Here is a 20,866-nt window from a genome sequence, read left to right on the forward strand (position 1 = left end):
TACCCAATGGTCATGCAATATTAATATTATTTTCTCTAAATTAATATCTCCAATGGTCATACAAGACATCAATTTAAGAAAGCTTGAAGAACTTTTGAACTTGTTAATTTAATAATAATTAGAAGAGAAAGATTGGTTTGGTCCACCTAATCCTTTGTCTCGTTTTACCCTATAGATTTATTAATTAACCGAGGTACGGTCGCCTGACGATATAATTAATTAGGATTAAGAAAGAAGCGCAATAAGATAAAATCTAATCACAAAACGAAAATCAAATTTAAATTCAAATATCAAAATTTCATAAATTCATGAACAATAGTTCCCATAACCCTAGCTATGGACTTAGTTACTCATACTAAAGGAAAGAACTAAAACAATCATAAACAAAGCCATAATCAAAAGAAATAGCAAACTAGAGTATAAGATGTGTTCTCGGTCTTCAAGTATGATCGCTTCAAGCTCCAAGTCTCGCCAAGCATGTGTCAAGGATCCCGTGCAAAAGAGACGAGATCAAAAGTGTATCGAAAAACCAAAGACTAGATAAAAACGGTTCCCTTTTATGATGCTTGAGATCTCCTTTTAATAGGGTTTGAAAAACCTAAAGACTCTTGATAATAGGGCTTCTAGCAGATGAGCATGGCCGTGCAAGGCCTTGAGCACGACCGTGCATGGGCTCGAAGCACCCCCCGTGCTTGTTAGAAGGGTCTAGGCATGCTAACTGCTGCGAAGCTCTAATCTTCCATCGATTTGGGCTCAGAATGCACCAAAAATCCACTTGCGGCCTCTTTATAGCAAACTGCACAATTAATATATAAATTAGTGTAAAACTCAAATAAAATAAAGGTCAAATATGAATATATGGGCTATAAAAGATGGCTTAATTACAGACTTATCATGGAGCTAAATAAATTTGAACCTTTAATATATAAGTATAATGAAGCTCATGTTAAAGCCTAAATCTAACACTTAGTAGGAATGTGAATGTTATTCAAATGGCCACAAACCAAAGTGGGGGGGTGAATTGGGTTTGTCAAATTTTTTAAAATTTTTTATTACTAGTGAGCACAAAAATCTAAACAACGCTAAACCTTAAAGATGAGATATGTTCTTATGCAAAAGAATGAACTACAACAATTAATATGATCAATTAACAAGAGGAAAAACACAATCAATTTATAAAAAATTAATCATTTAGAAAATTAACAAAATTAAGATGCTAAAATGTAAAAGGAAAGGAGTTAAGAAAAGATTACACAAAGATTTATGTCGATTCACTCTCTAAATTAAACCACTAAGAGCTACATTATGTCCTTAAATTGTAACACCTTATATTTCTTTCCTCAATATACGATAAATTTTCATAAATATTTAAATGGTAAAATAAATGTTTCTTTTAAAAAAACTCTCTAATGAGAAAGAAACAATGAAATGATATAAGTTTCATTGAGTAAAATTTCATTAATTCATAAGTACTTTAGAAAAACAAAGATTCTAAAGTTTTCATCAGCAACAAAGAGAAATTACAACTGTTTCAAAAGAATGCTATAGAACTAAAATTATCCATTACATAACTCAAAATAACTAAGTCCTATAGCAGTTATCATCCATCCATACACTGTGAGCCTGGTACTATTCGTCCTGTTTTCCTGAAAAATGTTGTGTAAGGGTGAGTCTCTATCCTACCACTCATACATAACATAAATTCATCACAAAACACATCTTATCACGATTAAAGAAAACATCATGGCATTGCATATCACAGTGTCATATAAAGCATATTCTCATCTCAACACATATTATATTCCATAGATTCACAATTTCTTTTACTTTTATCCGCGCTTACCGCACCCTGTGGCCACAGTTATCCGATGCCTCTATCCCGAGGTCTTACACATCCATGTAAATAGTCGTCGAATGGCTCAATGCAATACGGATACAACGCATGCAATAGATGACCCTTTAGCAAAGGTAATGGTCAGGAGTCAAGTCGAGAAATGAGTGTGTGGTCATGTGGTGCATTCGAACACAATATTCCGTGCACAATTCTGAATGTCACTCACCACCCTACATTTGCCCAAGATATTCTATATCGTGTCCATCTTCCACTCCCCCAGTATATTTCTGTAACTATTTATATCATATCCTTTTTCCATCTCATAGTCTTTTGAGTATATTCACATGTTCACATATGCCATTTCTCATGTTCACACATATTTTTCATTATATTTCCACATACTTTTCATCAAATCATGACATATTCACAATACACATCATTTTTACATGAAACACAATATATTCAAACATGAAACATCCATCTCTTTGTATATTTCATATCACAAAATCATAAAATCATATCAATCATCCTCAATATACCTTATCATGTCTTATTTGAACATAATATCACATTTTCACCATGTATTCATCATGAAATCACATAAATAACCAATTATTCTCATTTTTCACCGATTATTTTTCATAAAACAAGGATTATTCCACATATAATCACATAAATGACAAGATCTATGAGATTACAAGTAATAAACATAACAAAATGATAAAGTAGAGCCCCCCTTACCTCAAAACAGAGCTTTTACAAGGATTTAACTGAAGATTTAACTCTAGAACAGAGTTTTTCCTAAGAACATCATGAACATCTATAAGAAAAAGAAGAAGAAGAGAAACGAACGGTAAATCTAACTTCAAACTTAGAGAAACTTACTTGAAATCCTTTAGAACGGACGTAGAATCACAGATCTGAAAAGAAATCTAAGTTTATGAAGTTTAGTATGGAAGAAAATGGCGAGATATGGCCTCAGAACCTTTGAGAACCTTGGATAGGAGTGAAGAAATGAAAATTTCGTCTGAAACTCCCTTTTTATAGAAATTTTTTTAAAGTTACTGTTCACCACCGGAATTTACTGTTTATCGCTGGAAATACTGTTCACCGCCTTACTGTTCACACCGGAAACACTGTGCACACGTACTATACAAAGACTGTACGCAGATGTAACGTTAGCCATGACGTCATGATGATGTCATTGATGACGTCATCGTCACTATATATATGCGGTTTTACTGTTCACTTTTTTTTTTTAAATATAAATTCTATCCAAATATATTCCAATTATACTTTAACAAACTTCATTTTATTTAAATCAAAATGCAGGATGTTACACAAATCATTTTGCACAAATTACAATAAATGTTCTCAGAAAAAAAAAAAAAAAAAACTCTTTAAAAATCCTCAATTGAAGTCACCCAACATGCAAAACTCTCCTACTTTGCACAAACTTCTCCAATAATCCACAATTCAAGAAAAACTAGAAAGATTCCCCACTCTTCAAAGATCTCTTGATGGGAAATGAGAAGAACGATAGTAAAAGAACTATTATAATCAAAACTTTGAATCTCAATTAACATGAAAAACCAAGCATTTGTAATTAAATTTCAATATTTGAATAAAGCTCTCTTGATCTTTAGAATTCAAAAAATATTCTCTTGATTATTATTTTCTTTTCCTTTTTAAATGAAGTTGGGTCATATATACATATTTCAATGTGTTTCAAGGGTTTGTTTCAATTATATTTGAATTTTATAGTTGGTAATTAAATGTTAATAAATTATTATGTCTTTATTTATAAATAAAGATACAAAAAAATAGATTCACTTGCTAACAAATTATCAACATGATCTATGATGCACGAAAACCATATGAAAACTTAATTAATATGAATGGTGTAACGCTCCAAAATTTGTAATAATATTTTGATGTATTAACCTAAATGTATATGTTGATTTTCATGTGTTTGTGTTTTTTATATATATTATATATATAGTGATGAGAATATATATGTGATGATGTGGACTTGTATGAATGTGTGAATATGAGTATAAGCATATGTGTTGATTTGTGGTTGAAGTGAAACTGTTGAATATGACTGGACTGGATTAAAAATAGACTAAGTGTGTGCTGCAGGGTGTTATCGCTGTAGCAAGAAGGCCCTGGACGAAAAGCATAAAACTGTGTCATTCTTGCTGTAGTGAGAAGGCACTGGAAGAGGAAGAGTGAAACTATTGCCTTCTCGCTGTAGCAAGAGTGTTGCGATCAGAGGAGTATTTGAAGGGTTAAAGTTCAAAAGAATGGATTATTTTACATTTCCCTTCCCTTCTTCCGCGATTCTCTTAATTACAAACACATTCTTACCGATTAAATTGCCTCCAAGACTGTTCGGAAGCTAGATTAAAGGTTGGAATCACGTTTGGGGCATTTGGAAGTAAGTTTTAATGGTTAGAGTTTCGATTTCTTGTCTCCATTCTCTATTTTCTCAGTTTTTCTTGATTCTCATGGAATTCTTCCATGTATTTAGGGCGAAATTCGTATAGAAGACGCTTCCATTATCGATTTACGTTGTGGGTCTTCACTTTGAGATAAAGAGGACTCTGTAACATCCTCGTTTTTGCTAAACGATTAATTTATTAATATAGTTCTAAGTTAATATATAGTACTTGATTTTTTTGGGAAAAATTGGGATAGAATTAGCATGAGATGCTTTAGACAAAATTGTTAGGTATATTTTTAAGAATTTTTTGGTAATTTTTAATTTTAAAATTTTTAAGTTTCAAAAAGTGTTAATTTGTGTTGGTTAAAATTGTTGTATAAAGTTAAAAATAATATTTTATTTTGAAAATAATAATAATAATAGTAAAAATTATAAAAATTTATATTTTATTTATAAATATTATTTGGAATATAAAAATAATTTTTTTGTATTTAATGAGCATTTTTGAATTTTCTAGTTAATTTTAAGTAAATTAGTTATATGCTCAAGCAGAAATTGCGTGTAACAATTTTAGACATCAATTAAAGGATCAATAGTGTCAAAAATTAATTTATAATTATGTTTAATATATTTCATGATTATTTTTAAATTTTGGGATTTTTATCTAATTATTTCAATTAATTACTAAAGAATTATTAAAAAATTTAATATTATATTATTATTTTTACTATTTAAGATAAGGATTAATCTCTAAAGCTTTCCATTTCTTCCTTTCACTTCCGTAAGCCCCATTTTCTTTCTTCCAAGGAACTTTGATCATCTTTGGTCTTAATCTCTTAAATTTCCAAGTTCATTAAATTTTTATTATATTTCATCTATTTTCATCATTTTGAACACTTTGAACCGATTAATTTTTTATTTTTTCCCTCTTTTTGGGTGCTGGAACAGTGGCATAAGGGTGAGATTTTGTCCAAAAATTTTGTTTCTAAATTATGTTTTAATTAGCTTAATCTTTCTATATTTTATAATAAATAATTTTGGTGCTTTTTGTTTTGTTAAAAATACATTTGGGGGTTTAAAACCCTTGGTCTAGAGGTGCTGTCCCAAGAGTGTTATGAAGGCAAAATAATTATTTTTAATCACCTTTAGGCTTATAGTATTCCATTTACATCATAGAAAACAATTGTAAGACCCATAAGCCATTTTTGCGAAGATTAGAAAATGATAGTTTCAACTCACTAGTAGTGGGTTGGGTGATTAATGCCTCTTAACATTGATCATGATTATGTGTGATTATTTGGTTAGGATCGTGGTTTGAGAAGTGGTGGAAAGAAGTCGTTAGTGAGAAAAAAAATCGGTATACACTTCAAGGTAAGGGGGGACATATCTATTCTCACGGGTATAGTAGAAAAATGTTGGGAGATGGGTGTTTTATTCCTTGCTATGTATATATGAATTATTTGAAGGAATTTATAATTATTTCCATACTTAGTGTACAATTGTTTGATATTCCTTTTTGAAATTGATTTTATGTGTGATGATGTTTTTATGATAATTGTTTGTTGAATTCAGTATAAATAATTGATTACCTAAAATACTTGAGGAATGAATTACCATTCATGTGGAGTGAGCATATAGAAGGTCTGTTGAAAGTTGAAAAGAATTGGAGAATTGCGAAATAAAGATATTAAAAAAAAATCTTCTTTAATTTCAAGTGGATTGATCAAAATTTATTTAATAGTTTTTATATATTTAAAATATACCTATATACATATTTAAATAATTTAAAGGATTTTAATTCATTTTAAAGAATTATTTTAAATGAGTATTTTGAAATGTGGTGATAATTGGAAAAAGGTATTTGAGAGCCATTGAAATGAAAGAAAAATTGTGAAATGTGGTGGTGGTGAGACTCTGTTTAAAATTCGAAGTGTATTGGAATTTTCTAGCTGTTTTGCAGAGAGAAGAAAATTTAGAAATATCTGAATTATAGAGGAAACTATGCCGGATTGTCGGTGGAATTTTGAAATATATGTTGTTGATTAAAAAGAAATGTTTAATACCTAATTAAAAGACTGAAATTAGGTTCATGCATCATAAGCATGTAATGATGATGGTGTTGGATGGGAAGTATACGAAATCTAGGGGAGACTCCAGGTTAGTCTTGGGGATAGTTGGGTGTGATTGAGCCGGGCAAAGGCCAGGGCTCGCAACCCTGTGCTGTCGGTTCTCACTGCAAAACTGGACTATCCTGACAGAATCCGATGGATTATCAGAATCAGTTGAGCTATATCTTTGAAACTATCTAATGAGATGGTTATGACCAAGAATGATTGGTGACAGTGAACTCCTGATCCTTCCCAGAAAGAAAGAAAGAGAAAAAGAAAAAGAAAATGGTTTGGGCCCACATGCATGTGTCAGTATAGCAATTAACTAGGTGATGCACAGAATCATACATGGCATGTACATTGTGTGTTGAGTTGTTGCTAATTGCTATAATGATTGTAAATATCTTGATGTGTTTTCTACTGTACTTTGGTTGAAATGGGTTTGTCTCACCCTTTTAGTTGCTATGTGTGTTATATGTGAATATGTTTAGTAGGTGAGGACACAAATGGCCCGACCACCATACCAGTTCAGCGTCACGGTCAGATATGATCCTGAAGGAAGATGGACGTACGATTGGGAACGACAACAGTTCACCCATACTGGCACTATTACCTTTTTGTTAGATAGAAATGGGTCAGGCCCACGGACATACCCCATCTCCATCAGGGTACCCATGAGACTCACTTTTCCATTTACTCCTAGAGTACTGTTAACTTTTGGAGGAAATGGTATTTTTGATAATCATGGGTCTAGGGGGAAAGCTTGTGAGGTCATTTTTGTTGTTGTTGTCTCAGATATCGTGACCCCACTTTATTTTGTATGTAAATCAGCTATGTGTATATGTTTATATGACTAGATGACTGTATATTTTGACAGATGATTGCTATATACGTATTTGGATAACTGATGCAGATGGTGTATTTAGTTTATATTAATGTGAACAAATGTAAACTCATACATGTGGCTTTTTTACTGCTTGGATTATTTTAATATTATATTTATATTGATGGCATAATAAGTAGTAAGGGTGTCACAGACTCTACTCTATCCTATTTTGTTAGAATTCGTTATTTTGCTATGTGTGTTTTGATAGAAATCCCGTGTTAGACATGATGTAATGAACATTGTATGAAATGACTTGATTGTGATGGAATATAGTGGAAATCTGGTGTAGAACTTAGTGTTATCAGTATAGAGAAATATTGTGTATGATGGAATGAATTGATTGGTATGAATTATGTTGAAAATGTTGTGCGTTTGAATGTAACGTGAATGAATGTAGGCATAGATGCCGTGTGTGAACATGAATACTATATGTGATTGAGAATGTGGCTAAAAATGTGTATGAATAGCATGTTATATGCGATTGTGAATATGTTGGAAGCTATGAATGGTTCAGTAATACACTGAAGGTGTGGAAGATGGGGCGGTAGAAATACCTTGGGGAAGAAAGGGTGGTGGTGACACCAACAGTGAGCGTGGGTGCACCACAGGCCACAGACTCTCCTCCTAACTCGGCCTCTGACTAACACCTTTACGGAGGGGCTCGTGACCGCACATGTTGTATCTGTGAAGCGAGGGCTAACCAGTGACCATCCATGGTGTGAAATTGTGATCACAATGGCACAATGTGCATAGCTACGTGCAGTGAGTACACGTGTGTGTGGAATGTTTGTAGGTGCAGTGAGCGCACCTGTCTGTAAATTGAAATGAAATATTTGGAATGTGTTACTTGTGATCGCTGATGTTTGATTTAGTATACGTTAGAAAGTGTGTGGAATGGGTAAGGTGAGACTTTATGCTTATTTGTGCATGTGATAGTGTAGAGTATTCACCCTTACATTTATTTTCAGGTGACCAAGACGATCAGCACCGGGTTCAGTAAAGGAATAGATGATACTGCTATAGGGCTTAGACTGTTTAGTTTGAGAATAAGATGTAATTGAATTAGTTCTGTATTAGTTATTGATATAAATTTGCAAACCCTTCTTATATTGAAACACTTTGATGAAACTGTGCGTTGGGAATTATTTAAACAAAAAATTTTATTTTTCTTATTTTTGCAAAAATTATTTATTAAAATTAAGATGTTACAAATGGTAATCGATTATCATATGCCTCTTACATTTAAGATACAAAACAAATTTAATATGATTAGCAATTAATTACAATTATTTTCAAAATGAATGATAATGGATTGTCTAAATTTAGTAATCAATTACTACCTAATATTTGCTTCACAAAACTTTTGACAAAATTTATCAATAATAGATTACCAAATACTAGTAACAGATTAATACTTTTATATATATATATATAACACATCGTGCTATAATAACTCAGATAACTTAGTGAATTTTAACATTTTAAGATACTCTTAGATATATATCTATGCAATTAAAAATATAAATTTTTATTACCTTCTTTCTTTTAAATCTTTTAAAAGCTTTCTTTTTGAAAACGTAGGGAGCTTTAAACAAATTAGAAAGTACACAAATGCATACACAATATACTAATAATCATAAGGCTAAATTTAAGGATGTTTTCATCAAAACTTGTTCTACCAATAATCAAGGAATATTTCTTCTCACAGTGAGGAGTTAACAGGGATCATGGGTAATAATTAGGGGAAGTTTTTTCGAACAAAAACTCCTAAATAACTATGAACAACGCATAAAGCAATAAAGCAATAATGGGTCATTTTTGTGTAACCACCCAAGTGTAGTAAGCATTATAACGTGTTTAATGATGGACATTAGTTATCATACAGTGGAAAAACTGAAAAGGCACCATAAAATTGGAGGTTAATGTGAAATTAGAATTGCTAGATTAAAATTTTTCTTGCCATTATTTAAAAATATTAATTCTTTTTCATAAATATAAATAAATTAATATTTTAGGGGACATATGTTTGGGAGAAATAAAAATTTCCCCAAGTTATAATGATTTTTTTCTTGAAATGAGGTTCTTCAGTTGATTGAAGTTTGTTTGAGCTATTTTAGTTGAAAAGCATAAGGGGAACATGTATTGCCTCTTCTTGAATAACAATGTGTATGTTGTGACGATAAATTATGCTTTTTGTTTACGGCCTAACTTTGACTATAATTTGTATAACATAACCTTCAAAAATGTTTTCACTTTTTGATAAGTTTTTATGAAATTATGATGACAAATAAAACACTAATTTCTAATATAAAAGGAAGTATTTTTTTTTTTTACAAGTTTTCATGAAAAGATGATGACCAAAGAAAGCATGAAGTTTTGGTCGAAGTAAAGAGACATGGAGTTTTAGTCGAGAATGAATATTTTTGACTAATTTTTATAAGAAACTTATGACTAAGAAAATATAATTTTGTAGTTAAAAAGTGACATTTCGATAAGCTTTTGACAAGTTCATGAATGGTTTGATAGATAAAATTGTAAGCTACAAAATGTTACAAGTTAGTCAAAAAAAGGATGTTTCATATGCTTTCAAAAAATATTTCATTTATTTATTAATTGGTCGATTGGATCAAGCTATTTCTAAACGAAGAATCGAGTAAAAAGGCCTTAGAGAAGATGGAAGATTTGTGCCATTATCAATACATTAGGAGCGGTCATGAGCAATTATATATGAAGACACATGGCAAGAAATTGTGGATGATACATAATAGGTGTTACTGAAAAAAAACATTTTTAGGCAGTTATATCGTAAAGAACTTGTTTTAGGCAATTATGTTATATATATATAATTTTAAAACATAATTTAAGGATTATAACTTTTTCACTGGTACTCAATATTTTGATATTGACGATATTCTACACACATTAAACTGATAGAAAAGAGATTAATAATACTGGTTGAAAGTTGCACATTCTGTTATTAAAATTTAATTTCAATTAAGTTGTTTTCTTCAATCATTTAATTTAGTATTATATATATTTTTTAATTATTCTTCTTTTTTTTCTATTTTTATTTTGTCTTCTTTATGATGTTGTTAATTAATTTCATTTAAGAACACACTAAAAAAATCGTTAAAGAAAATCTAAAATTTAAGAACTTGTTAAAAAATTTATCTTAAATAAATTAATAGTTAGGCTCTTTATTTATTTATTTTCTCTTCATTACGTGAATCAAATATTAGAGAAATACTGACAAATGCTTTATTTTATTATACCTTTTTAGTACCTTTTTATTGATTTTTTTAATGTCTTTAAGCACGTAATAAAAATTTATATATGATATTTTTATTAAAAATTACATGATATAATAGAATTTAATACATTAATAACATTGAGTGATATAATTTTAATAAAAAAATTATTATTTAATAATTTATTATTGTATGAGTTAGGCACATAATAAAAAAATTATCTTTGTTATTAGAGTAAATTCATATGATTTTTATTAAATAGAGGATTGATTCTTCTAAACAGGGAGTTCAATCATTTAGTAAAATATACATAAATTACCCGTAATAATAAAATTGTTAAAAAAAGTTAGTAAAATTATAGAATACGTTGGCTAACTTAACGCCGGGCTGGTGTTTTTCGTTTGGTCAAGACGTGCTTTTGTTGGGTTTTTTTTTTTTACTAACATTTTTAAAAATTTAATGTGCCTTTTGGTTTAGAATCACTAATATTTAATGTGGGACGTGACACCATCTTGCAAGCCTTACGGTTGACTCAAATATGTACCAGTTCAACTATAGAAACGCCTAAAAAAAGTTTAAAATTATCAAGCAAATGAAGGGCCCAGATATGTCTCTACAGCATGGGCTTCCCGTTGGAACCCAACAAAAAGGGCTTCTAAAAACACTACAAAGCTTTGGGTTAAAGATAATTTAAAAAGTGAAAACTACACTTAGAAGAGATTTTGTATTATCATCAATTTTTCAATCTTCATCCTAGATTCTCCCAAGGACCAAGTTCTTGTATTTGGTCAATAATTTTCTACTATGCTCTAGCATATTTGTGTTTTAAAACATGAATGCATTCACCTGTCACGTTGCACAGGTTGCACAATGTATCTTACAATGTCCAGGAGTACATCACAATATGAATTGAAATTCAACTTTAATCCACTTCATAATGGCACAATCCATAATTCTTGTCCCATTATATACATCAAATGAATGCACTACACTCAATCAACCACACTTTTGTCCCATACAAGTCTTCCTTAAAGCCAAAGCAATCAATCAATTAAAGAAGCATCTAAAACTTGAAAGGTGCTTTTACATCACACTACAAGTTTGCTTCTGGTGATGGGAAAATGCGTTTAGCAAGCCATTGAAAGGGCCTCAAAAGCTGAGCCCTTTTCTTGCGCCAGAACCAAATGGCAGCATTGTAATTTTCGTTGCGAATCTTTCTAGTGGCTGCCCTCCAATCATACTTCTCCATCTCAATACGTGCAGCTTTTCCCATGATTTCTCTCAACTCTTTATCATGTAACAGAGGCTTTAATTTGCTCAAGCAGTCTTCAAGATCACCTGGGGTGTAGAGATAGCCAATTTTGCCATCTTGGTCTTCAGGGATTATGTCTGGGATGCCGCCAGCACGTGCTCCCACCACAGGAATCCCTGAAGACATGGCCTCTAAAACAACAAGTCCAAGTGTCTCTGACTCTGAAGGCATAACAAAGACATCACCACTTGCATATGCTTGAGATAGTTCTTCCCCTCCTAACATTCCTGTGAACACTGCAGGCATACCTTCAAACATTTTTTCTAACTCCTCCCTGTCAGTTAAGAACACATTTCAATAAAAATAATGATAGATTAGGATTCAGATAATGCCTTCAAATAATGATAAAAATAATGACACAAACCCAAAGCAAGGTCATATCAGAGCAAGTCACCTGTAGGGTCCATCTCCAATAAAAGCAATTCTTGCTTCAGGAAGCCTATCCATGATGCTGCCAAATCATTTGTTTCAAATGTCAGATTGGGATTCAGATATTCAAGTTCACATGCAGATATATTTACTATGTACTGTTGTATGGAGAACTAAAATGGTAACAGAAAGCTAAGGACATTTCAAAGTGACATGCTGCAAAACATATCTTGAAAAAGTTTTTACCATCTTTCAGTTGGGTAGATCAATAACAAATAAAGTTTTCAACACTCTTCCAGTGTATTTTTAAGATGTACTGCAAAATCATAAGTTCATTTCTGGAAATCTTCAATATGCCCTCTACCTTTTGAAAAAATCTAAACTCTTCTCGACTCCAAGCCGTCCAACATGAACTATTAAGGGCTTCTCGGGTTCACCATTGCTGTAAGACAGAAGTTCAAGTATAAGATGAAACTCTGTTATATGTCAAACTTTGTGCACATGACAATGACAAAAGGTCCACACCTCAGTCTTAATCGCATTTCCTCGGATTTGAATTGGGGATGGAAACTTTCAGAATCAACACCCTTGTTCCAAAGACGGATCTTGTTAGCTGGACATCAACAGAAGAAACATGTCAGACAAAAAACAGCTGCATTTACAAAGGCCTATAAGCTTATGTTCAGCTGCTGTTATCAAGTGAGAAAAGCTGAAAGACCATTTGACGGGGTGTTTATGTCACCTGCTGTTACTCTAGCTGCTTCGAGATCCCTTCCAATGGCAGCTGATGGCACCAGAGTTAGATCAGCTGCTCTATGTAGAAATTCTGTATAAACAACAAATTTGTGTTATTCTTGCAAAAATTATGATTCCAAGTTTTGAAGAAGCAATAGACAGTATACATACTTATGATCAACCACATGGGTTGCACAAGCCAGCTAAAGGTGTATCTTGGAATATATCTGAACAAAAATAAGAACAACCATAAGAACTAATGTTCTCAATCTGAAGATATCCACAATCTTAGTTTTGCAAATGTGAAAAAAATCTGAAGTCAGAGTATATATGTAACTCACACTGGTACATGGGTATGATAGGACATGACAATTGGAACAGACAGAAGCTTTGCAATTATAAGAGCACCAAAAACCTGAAATTCAGCCAGTCTCAGATTTCAAATAAACAAGTGTTTACAACTAACATTATTCTTAACAATCTAGTGATTAACAAATGAGCAAATACAGGAATTCCAGAAATACCATTATGCCAGGTGATGATGCATGTATTATGTCAGGCTTAAACTGGGCAACTGCCGAAATTATTCTTGGACTAAGTGCCAAAGACAGGGGTACCTTCTGATACCAGGGACAAGGGAAGCTGCATTTGGCATTGTTTTTTGTTTAAATGAAAATCGTTAGCATGAAAAAGTGGCCATGGTACCAACAACAGCTTTGAAGAACATAACATACTAGCATCCAACCAGATCAATTCTAAAATCTAAAACGGTATAAAGAAGTCAAATTTCATAAAACGATGACAATATAAATTCCATGAGCACTTACTATTTGCTTGTTAGAGATTTTTCAATTAAAATCACTTAAAAATTCCTATGATAATTAAATAAGTTGTTAAAAGAAAAAAAGAGAAACACCCAAAAAAAATGTTTTAGTACACTTCTCAGAAGCTAGGAAAAATAGCTTTCTGGAGAATATCGCTAACCAAATAAGCTACACCACAGAAGTACATTTTAAGTAGTAGCATATGGATTAAACAAGAACGATAAGTTACAAAAGTAGCAACAACTGCCATTAAGAAACAAAAATTCCATTGCTTATGGCTTAAAAAAGCAAGTTTAAGATTTGGAAAACAACTTTAGAATAGTGGAGGACAGCAATGGAGAAGAGATAATTGAGGTAAGAAACTAAAGAGTCTAATGTTAACAACCTCCGGGATCCTATTAATTTGGCTCCGTAAAATTCCTTGGGTACTCCTTCATGTGTTGTCACAACCATCACCTATGCACAAATAAAGCAATTTGTTGTAAGTTTACAATTTTAAGATAACAAATGTAGGATAACACCCATACAAATATGTAGAATCAAAAGAAGTAGAAGTTACCTCATCTCCCATTTCGCGAAGGTATTTTATAAAATTCTGAAAACGATTTTTGTATCCAGAGACATACCTGCAAAAATGACATAGCTAGAATGAATATTCTGTTTAAAATGAAGATACAGATTTTTCTTCCACAGCAGACACCACATCTTGTTATGAAATCACAGTCACACAAGAATAATACCAAGTTTAATGCAATCTCATGGAAACTGTAATGCAGATAGAAAGAAGAAAACTTTGGAGTTCAATTACTCATCAACATTGCCTAAATGCCTGCTCACACATTCATAAAATGTAATCGATAGTTGATCTTCAATTTTACATCCAGATATTTGCAGGCCTGAGTCTCAAAAGCAGCAGAATATAGCTGATGTGAACTTTCTTGACGGCTGGACTAGATAATTAACATTAAGCTAATAGAAAATTTATTCCAAAGATGAAGTCAAAGCTAGCTAAATTATTAAATTATAAAAGCAAGATTTTAAAAAAAGGCATGAAAACCAAATTCAAATCCATCTAATGTACAAAATCTCAACCCATTACAATCAATTCATCAAAATCCATAATGTCAACATTGAATCAGAACAACAAGGGAAGTCAACTGCAGTAAAAATTGAAACTCAATGCTGTCCCATGTTTCAATTTTGAAAAACCTACAATAGATAACGGGTCTCAGTCTTTCAAAACATCCCACATTTAATGAGGATTTTTTAAAACAGTGCACATTGAAAGGCAATTTAATTACACAGAAGCCCAAAACACAAGGGGAGACTCACGCAAAAGGAGAAGGTTCAACAAAGAGAGCAATCCTACGGGGCCTAGAATTGTTCTCAGTATCAAGCAAAGCAGAGTCAGGGGGACCCTCTTCCTCCTCCACGACCTCAAGCAAACTATCCTCGGCTATGGTCATGTTCGTGGCTCCAAGCACCAAAGTTTTTCTTCTTTTCACACTCTTCAACCCTTGTATAGAGCAAAAACCTGTCTTTTTCCAAAAGGGTGTAATGGGTTTTGATCTAAGAGGGTGGAAGCAACTAAATCTAGTAGAGTTGTAAAGAGAAGAAGAAGAGGTAGTAAAGGTGGTGACAGACGAAAGAAAAGGAGGAGAGAGAGAGGGATTTATAGAGAGAGAAGTAGAGTACATTATGATTACAAATGCGTGCGGAGTATGGTATAAAGTTTTACAGCCTTTGAATTAGTATATTAATTATATTATATGGTTTGCTTGGGTGGTGCTTGTGCACGAGAGAGAGAGAGAGAGAGAGGAATCTAAGACACATGCTAAGTGACACTAACAATGGATATTCTCCATTTGATGGCGGGACAACAAGGAATCAAAAAGGAACTCTGGGCATATGCTATTGGGTCACTCTCTTAAGCAATTATTCTTTTCCAGATATTTTTCAGCATATGAGAAATAAGGTTTTTTCTTTTTTTGGTTAAATTATAATTTTAGTATTTATGTTTGGGTGATTTGTGCTGCTAACTGTTAAAATTATGTTATTTGTGGATAGATCATAATTAAGCACCATTGTATTATATTTGAGATTAATAAATCAGGCCTCAATAAGTTTGAGGGCCTGGAATAATTATCAGTTATGTCCGGTTGATATTAGTCATGTTTGAGGTCTTCTTTATGAAAAAATAACTGTTAATATTTGTTTAAATTATAAAAATTTACATGTTTTAGAAAGGTTAATGCCTAAAGCATTATAACTATTATGAGACAATAAGGAAAATTAAGTTCAATTAACTACAAATAAATATGTTTGTACATTACACGATTTTTTTTTTATTAAATAAATTTATTTTAAAATAAAAATATAAAATTTAAATATAAAATATGTATAAATATAGTACAAAAATTATTATATTAAATATATTAAATTTTAAAAAATATTAGTAAATAAATAAGTAATTTTTTAATATATATATATATATATATATTGTGATATATAGTATTAGTTATTTTAAAATAAAATATAATAAATAAATTTTATACACTAATAATTATAATTAAAAATAAATAAATAAATATCAGTATACTTAAAAAATTTCTAAAATTCTCTAAAATTTTAAAAAATTAATAATAGCATTAATAAATATTTCATTTACTACTTAAAAAGTATATTTTTTATGATTACAAAGAATAAATTAATTTACAAAATTATGATACATAATAAATTAATAATAATATAATACATATTTTTAATATTTTTTAGTTTTAGTTATTTATTAATAGATAAAAATAAATAAAATTAAAATGGTAGACTAAAAGAAACATATTGATTAAGTAAAGTATAAATAAAAAAACTTTATTACTGTTATAATTTTATTAAAAATGGTAATAATAATAATTTCAGCATAAATACATAAAAAACTATATGATATATGTAAATTCAAATATATTAATTTTTTTATTTTATATAAATTTATTTATTTACAAAAAATATCATAATGTTAAAATAATACTATAAAATTAAAATGTATATAATTTAGTATTTTTTTAGAGTTAATTATATTAATTTAGAATATTTGATAGACTAAAAAAAATATTTATGATAAAATTATGAAATTTTAAATAGTATAAAATTTTTTATTTTAAAATCTAAAAATAGGATTTATATTATTTCATAATATAATATAACTATTTCTTATTATAAAATTTTACAATAAATAATTATAACAATAACTTATTAAATATAATTTTTTTTAATAAATTATAAAGTTTAAATAAAATATTTTATAGTTTTTCACTTATGCATTTATTTATATTTATTAATATAAATTTATATGATAAATTTTTTATTTATAATTATAATTTAAAATTGCTAATAAAATCTTTACAATATCATAATAAAAGAATGATATAATTTTTTTAAAAAAATAACTCATCCGAATAATATATACAAAAATAAAATTATGTTTATTTAACTAATGTGTGAAATTTTAAAAATATAATTTTAATATAAATATATGCAAAACTATATGTTTATATCTAAAGATAAAATATAATATTTTTTTGTTATAAATTACTATATAAAAATATTATAAATAAAATTAATAATAATGTAATATATACTTTTAATTTAAAAGTTTAGTTGTTGATAAAAATTAAAAATATAAATTGGGTTGTTTTAAAGTGATTAAATTATTTTATATTGCTTGATAACTTAATAAAATTAATATTGATTAATATTATAAAAAATGATTTTATTAAATAACTAATTAAATATAACAAAGTTATGCTGTGTAGTCATAAAATTAAAATAATAAATTTATTAATCTTTTTATGCATTTGTTTTTATTTTTTAAAATAATGAATATGGTTTGTTAATGATATAATAATATTTTTAAAAAATTTATTAAAATAAAAAATATTAAATTAAATAAAATTTTAAATTTACGAAAAGGAACATGTAAATTAAATTAAAAATAAGTAAAAATATATATTTATATTGATTTAATTTTTTTTACATATAATTCTTGTATTTTGATTTATATTTTGGGAACTGATTGAAAGTCCACAGAATGCTTGAATTTTACCATTAAGAAACATTGTTCTTCGCGTTTGTAATTGAATATTTTCCAAAAAAATTTCAAAAATATTGGAATTTATTTTTTAATTTAAAAATTTTGAATAATCATACAGTTAAAATATGGAATGCTAATAAATAAATATAAATTTGTTATGTTAATATAAAAAATATTTTTAAAACATTTTAAACACTAAGCTTTGTTTTTCTCAAATTGTAAGTCTTTCTGAATTTGTGAACATTTAGACTTCATATTCATAAAATTTTAAAAGTGCATAAAAGGAAATATTTGAATGTAAAGAAAAGATTAAATGGATAACAAACTCTTATTAACTTTTGAAACAAATGATATATATAGAAATTAAATATAACAGTCAAACTTAATTTATAGTTAAAACGTTATATTTTTTGTACTTATATATTTATTATGATATATAATTACTAAATATGCATATTGAACAGTTACCTAAAGATTTAAATATCAAATCATATTCATCATCTGATAAATAACCATTTTCATTGTTATGATATTTAATAATTGTTATGTGATTTAGGCAAGTATACCAAGTTTCGATGTAGTATAAAAGATTGTCGTATCTATATGGAATGGTGATACACAAGTAATTCTAGTTATCCCAATTGAAAGTAATAATCCCAACTATTCACAAATTTACAACTACTATTCATGTGTTTTTGATTAATTGGTTTCATGAAAATTTAGTAAGATAACAAAATAAAAATTTACTACAATAATGAAAAACAATGATTGGATTTCATCTATCACTAATTTTATATTTTAGTCATAATAGAATTGCACAATTACCACGGTCTTATGATGCATTTCCCATTATATTCACTCGTTGGATTCTTCTCACCCGAGATTCTAGGATATATTTATTAAATGATAATCCCTTACCCAAACAATAAATAATACAGCATTACTAACAAGAGTTATATAACATACAACAGATTAAAACCTATTCCTAGAGTTCTAACCTATCACGTGTGTTTACCCCAACTTAGTTTCAAAGTAGTTTTCCAACTCACTCCAGATTCTTGAATTATGAATCATTCCCCGTAGGGTAGAAGCAAGCATTAATATCAAAATAAACACACCCAACACATGGTAAATGAACAACTATAATAATGAACTAAAATACTCAGAAAGTTAAGATTACATCCAATCCCCTATGGAGTTCTAGCCACTCATAATGTACCAAACAAAAAGAAAATACATGGAGAGAGAATAAAAATTAGTTCTCCAATGGTGTAGTTACTCTTTCACGCTTCTCTTCTTGCCTTAGCGAGATCTTTGGTCGCTCAGGCTAGACTCTCGCTCAAGCAATAGTTATCTCGCCTGAGTGAGAATACAGCAAAATGCAAGTCTTACAGCTCGATGTCCTCGCTCAGGTGCCCCACACCTCACTCAGGCGACCCAGAGTTCGCCTAAGCGAGATTTGCTGGTTATGAGGACTTTGCTTCTCCCTATTTCCATCTTCATTTCACTAAGCCTTGCTCCTGATTATTTAGCACAATAATAAAGGATCAAATATCTTCATAAAGTCATAAATTTAAGACAAATAGTTACTAAATTTAAGTGGCTAAACTTCAATTGGCATGGGATATAAATACATTGAATTAAAAGGAAATTCAAGCATAAACAAATTGGAAAGGAATCGAATAAGTGACAAATTATATACCAAAAATTACTACTAATTGGCACTTATTAATAATATTTAATTTATTTAAATTATTACAATTAATTAGTTTTAATTTGAGAATTTGGAATTTATCATCATCATTATGACATTTTATAACAAAAAAAAAATTACAACAAAATCATTAAATATAAATATTATAAATTTTTTTATTTTCAAAATTTAAATTTGTCATCATAATTATAATATAAATATAAATAAAATATTGTCTACTTTAATAGGTTATACATGATATGATATATCAATTCTTATTAAATTATTTTTTAAAATGATAGAAGAAGAAAAAGAAAGAGTATTTAAAAATTTCAATTAATATTTAAATAAAAACTAAAAGAGAAGAATAATTTTATTCACTATAAAAATTAATTCTTGTATCAATTAAAATTACACATGTTGATATACTATAAAATTTATGGGTCATATATAAAATATAGACAAATGTTATAATAAGAACAAAATTAATATATATAAATAATAATAATAATAATAATAATAATAATAATAGAGATTTGTAATAAGATAACAAAATTATTTTATAAAATATGAAATGTTTGGTGACATTCTACTTTTTAAATTTTACAAATTTTTAAAAGTATTTATACAATAATACAATAAAATTGTTTAATCTTCTAAATATTTTATTGTTGCCTTTTATTCAGTATTGTTTGCTTCATCTTCATTGAGTTGCAACCAAAAATAAAATATCAAATATAAATTACAGTATGATTTAAGAAATTTTAACAATACATTATAAATTGATAATCTATATATTAATTTCCTTTTTCATTTTAGTAAATTTGGTGTTCCCACCGTTGGTACATGTGAAGAATTTATTAATAAGTCATCTTTTGTTTTTGTCACAACCCCTTCTTAAAAGGAATCTATGACATAATTTCCATTTGAAATTTATGTAGAATTTAGGCATTTAAAATAATTAAGACTTAATGAGATGTGAAAGCTCACCATTCAATAATAAAATAAGGCCATCGTGATAAAATTTTTCCTTATGATCTTTTAATAAAGTTTTTATTTATTTATTTTTTTGCTAATAAATAGGGCTTAGAGCCTAAACAACAACAAGAATCTAAGTAGTACCTCTAGGCTACTAAGCACTTATAGCATACAGAGATTAAAGAGGAAGTAGATTGAAAGGGGGTGAATCCAAAGAATAAAAAGACATCCTTGTTGGCGTCAATTGTCAAATTAGTACTAAATATAGAATTCCTTCTATCAAAGGATTTTTTACGTGATCCTAACCTTACTATATGTATAGCCAAAAATAGTTTACCTTGTATTA

General features: G+C 29.1%; 1 protein-coding gene across 1 annotated transcript; it reads right to left on the minus strand.

Annotated features, from left to right (window-relative positions):
• Positions 1-11,427: 11,427 nt before the first annotated feature.
• On the minus strand, positions 11,428-15,555 carry LOC113849250 (sulfoquinovosyl transferase SQD2-like). Its single transcript, XM_027479011.1, has 11 exons — positions 15,095-15,555; positions 14,322-14,388; positions 14,148-14,218; positions 13,463-13,580; positions 13,280-13,353; positions 13,110-13,165; positions 12,946-13,029; positions 12,729-12,816; positions 12,568-12,645; positions 12,229-12,285; positions 11,428-12,108 (listed from the first exon to the last, which is right to left on the minus strand). The coding sequence occupies exons 1-11, from the start codon at positions 15,457-15,459 to the stop codon at positions 11,616-11,618; spliced, it is 1,551 nt and encodes a 516-aa protein (XP_027334812.1). The 5' UTR covers positions 15,460-15,555; the 3' UTR covers positions 11,428-11,615.
• Between the last annotated feature and the right edge of the window lie 5,311 nt (positions 15,556-20,866).

Source organism: Abrus precatorius, unplaced genomic scaffold (genome assembly GCF_003935025.1).
Source record: "Abrus precatorius isolate BTA unplaced genomic scaffold, Abrus_2018 Scaffold9, whole genome shotgun sequence".
In the NCBI taxonomy this organism is placed as follows: Eukaryota; Viridiplantae; Streptophyta; class Magnoliopsida; order Fabales; family Fabaceae; genus Abrus; species Abrus precatorius.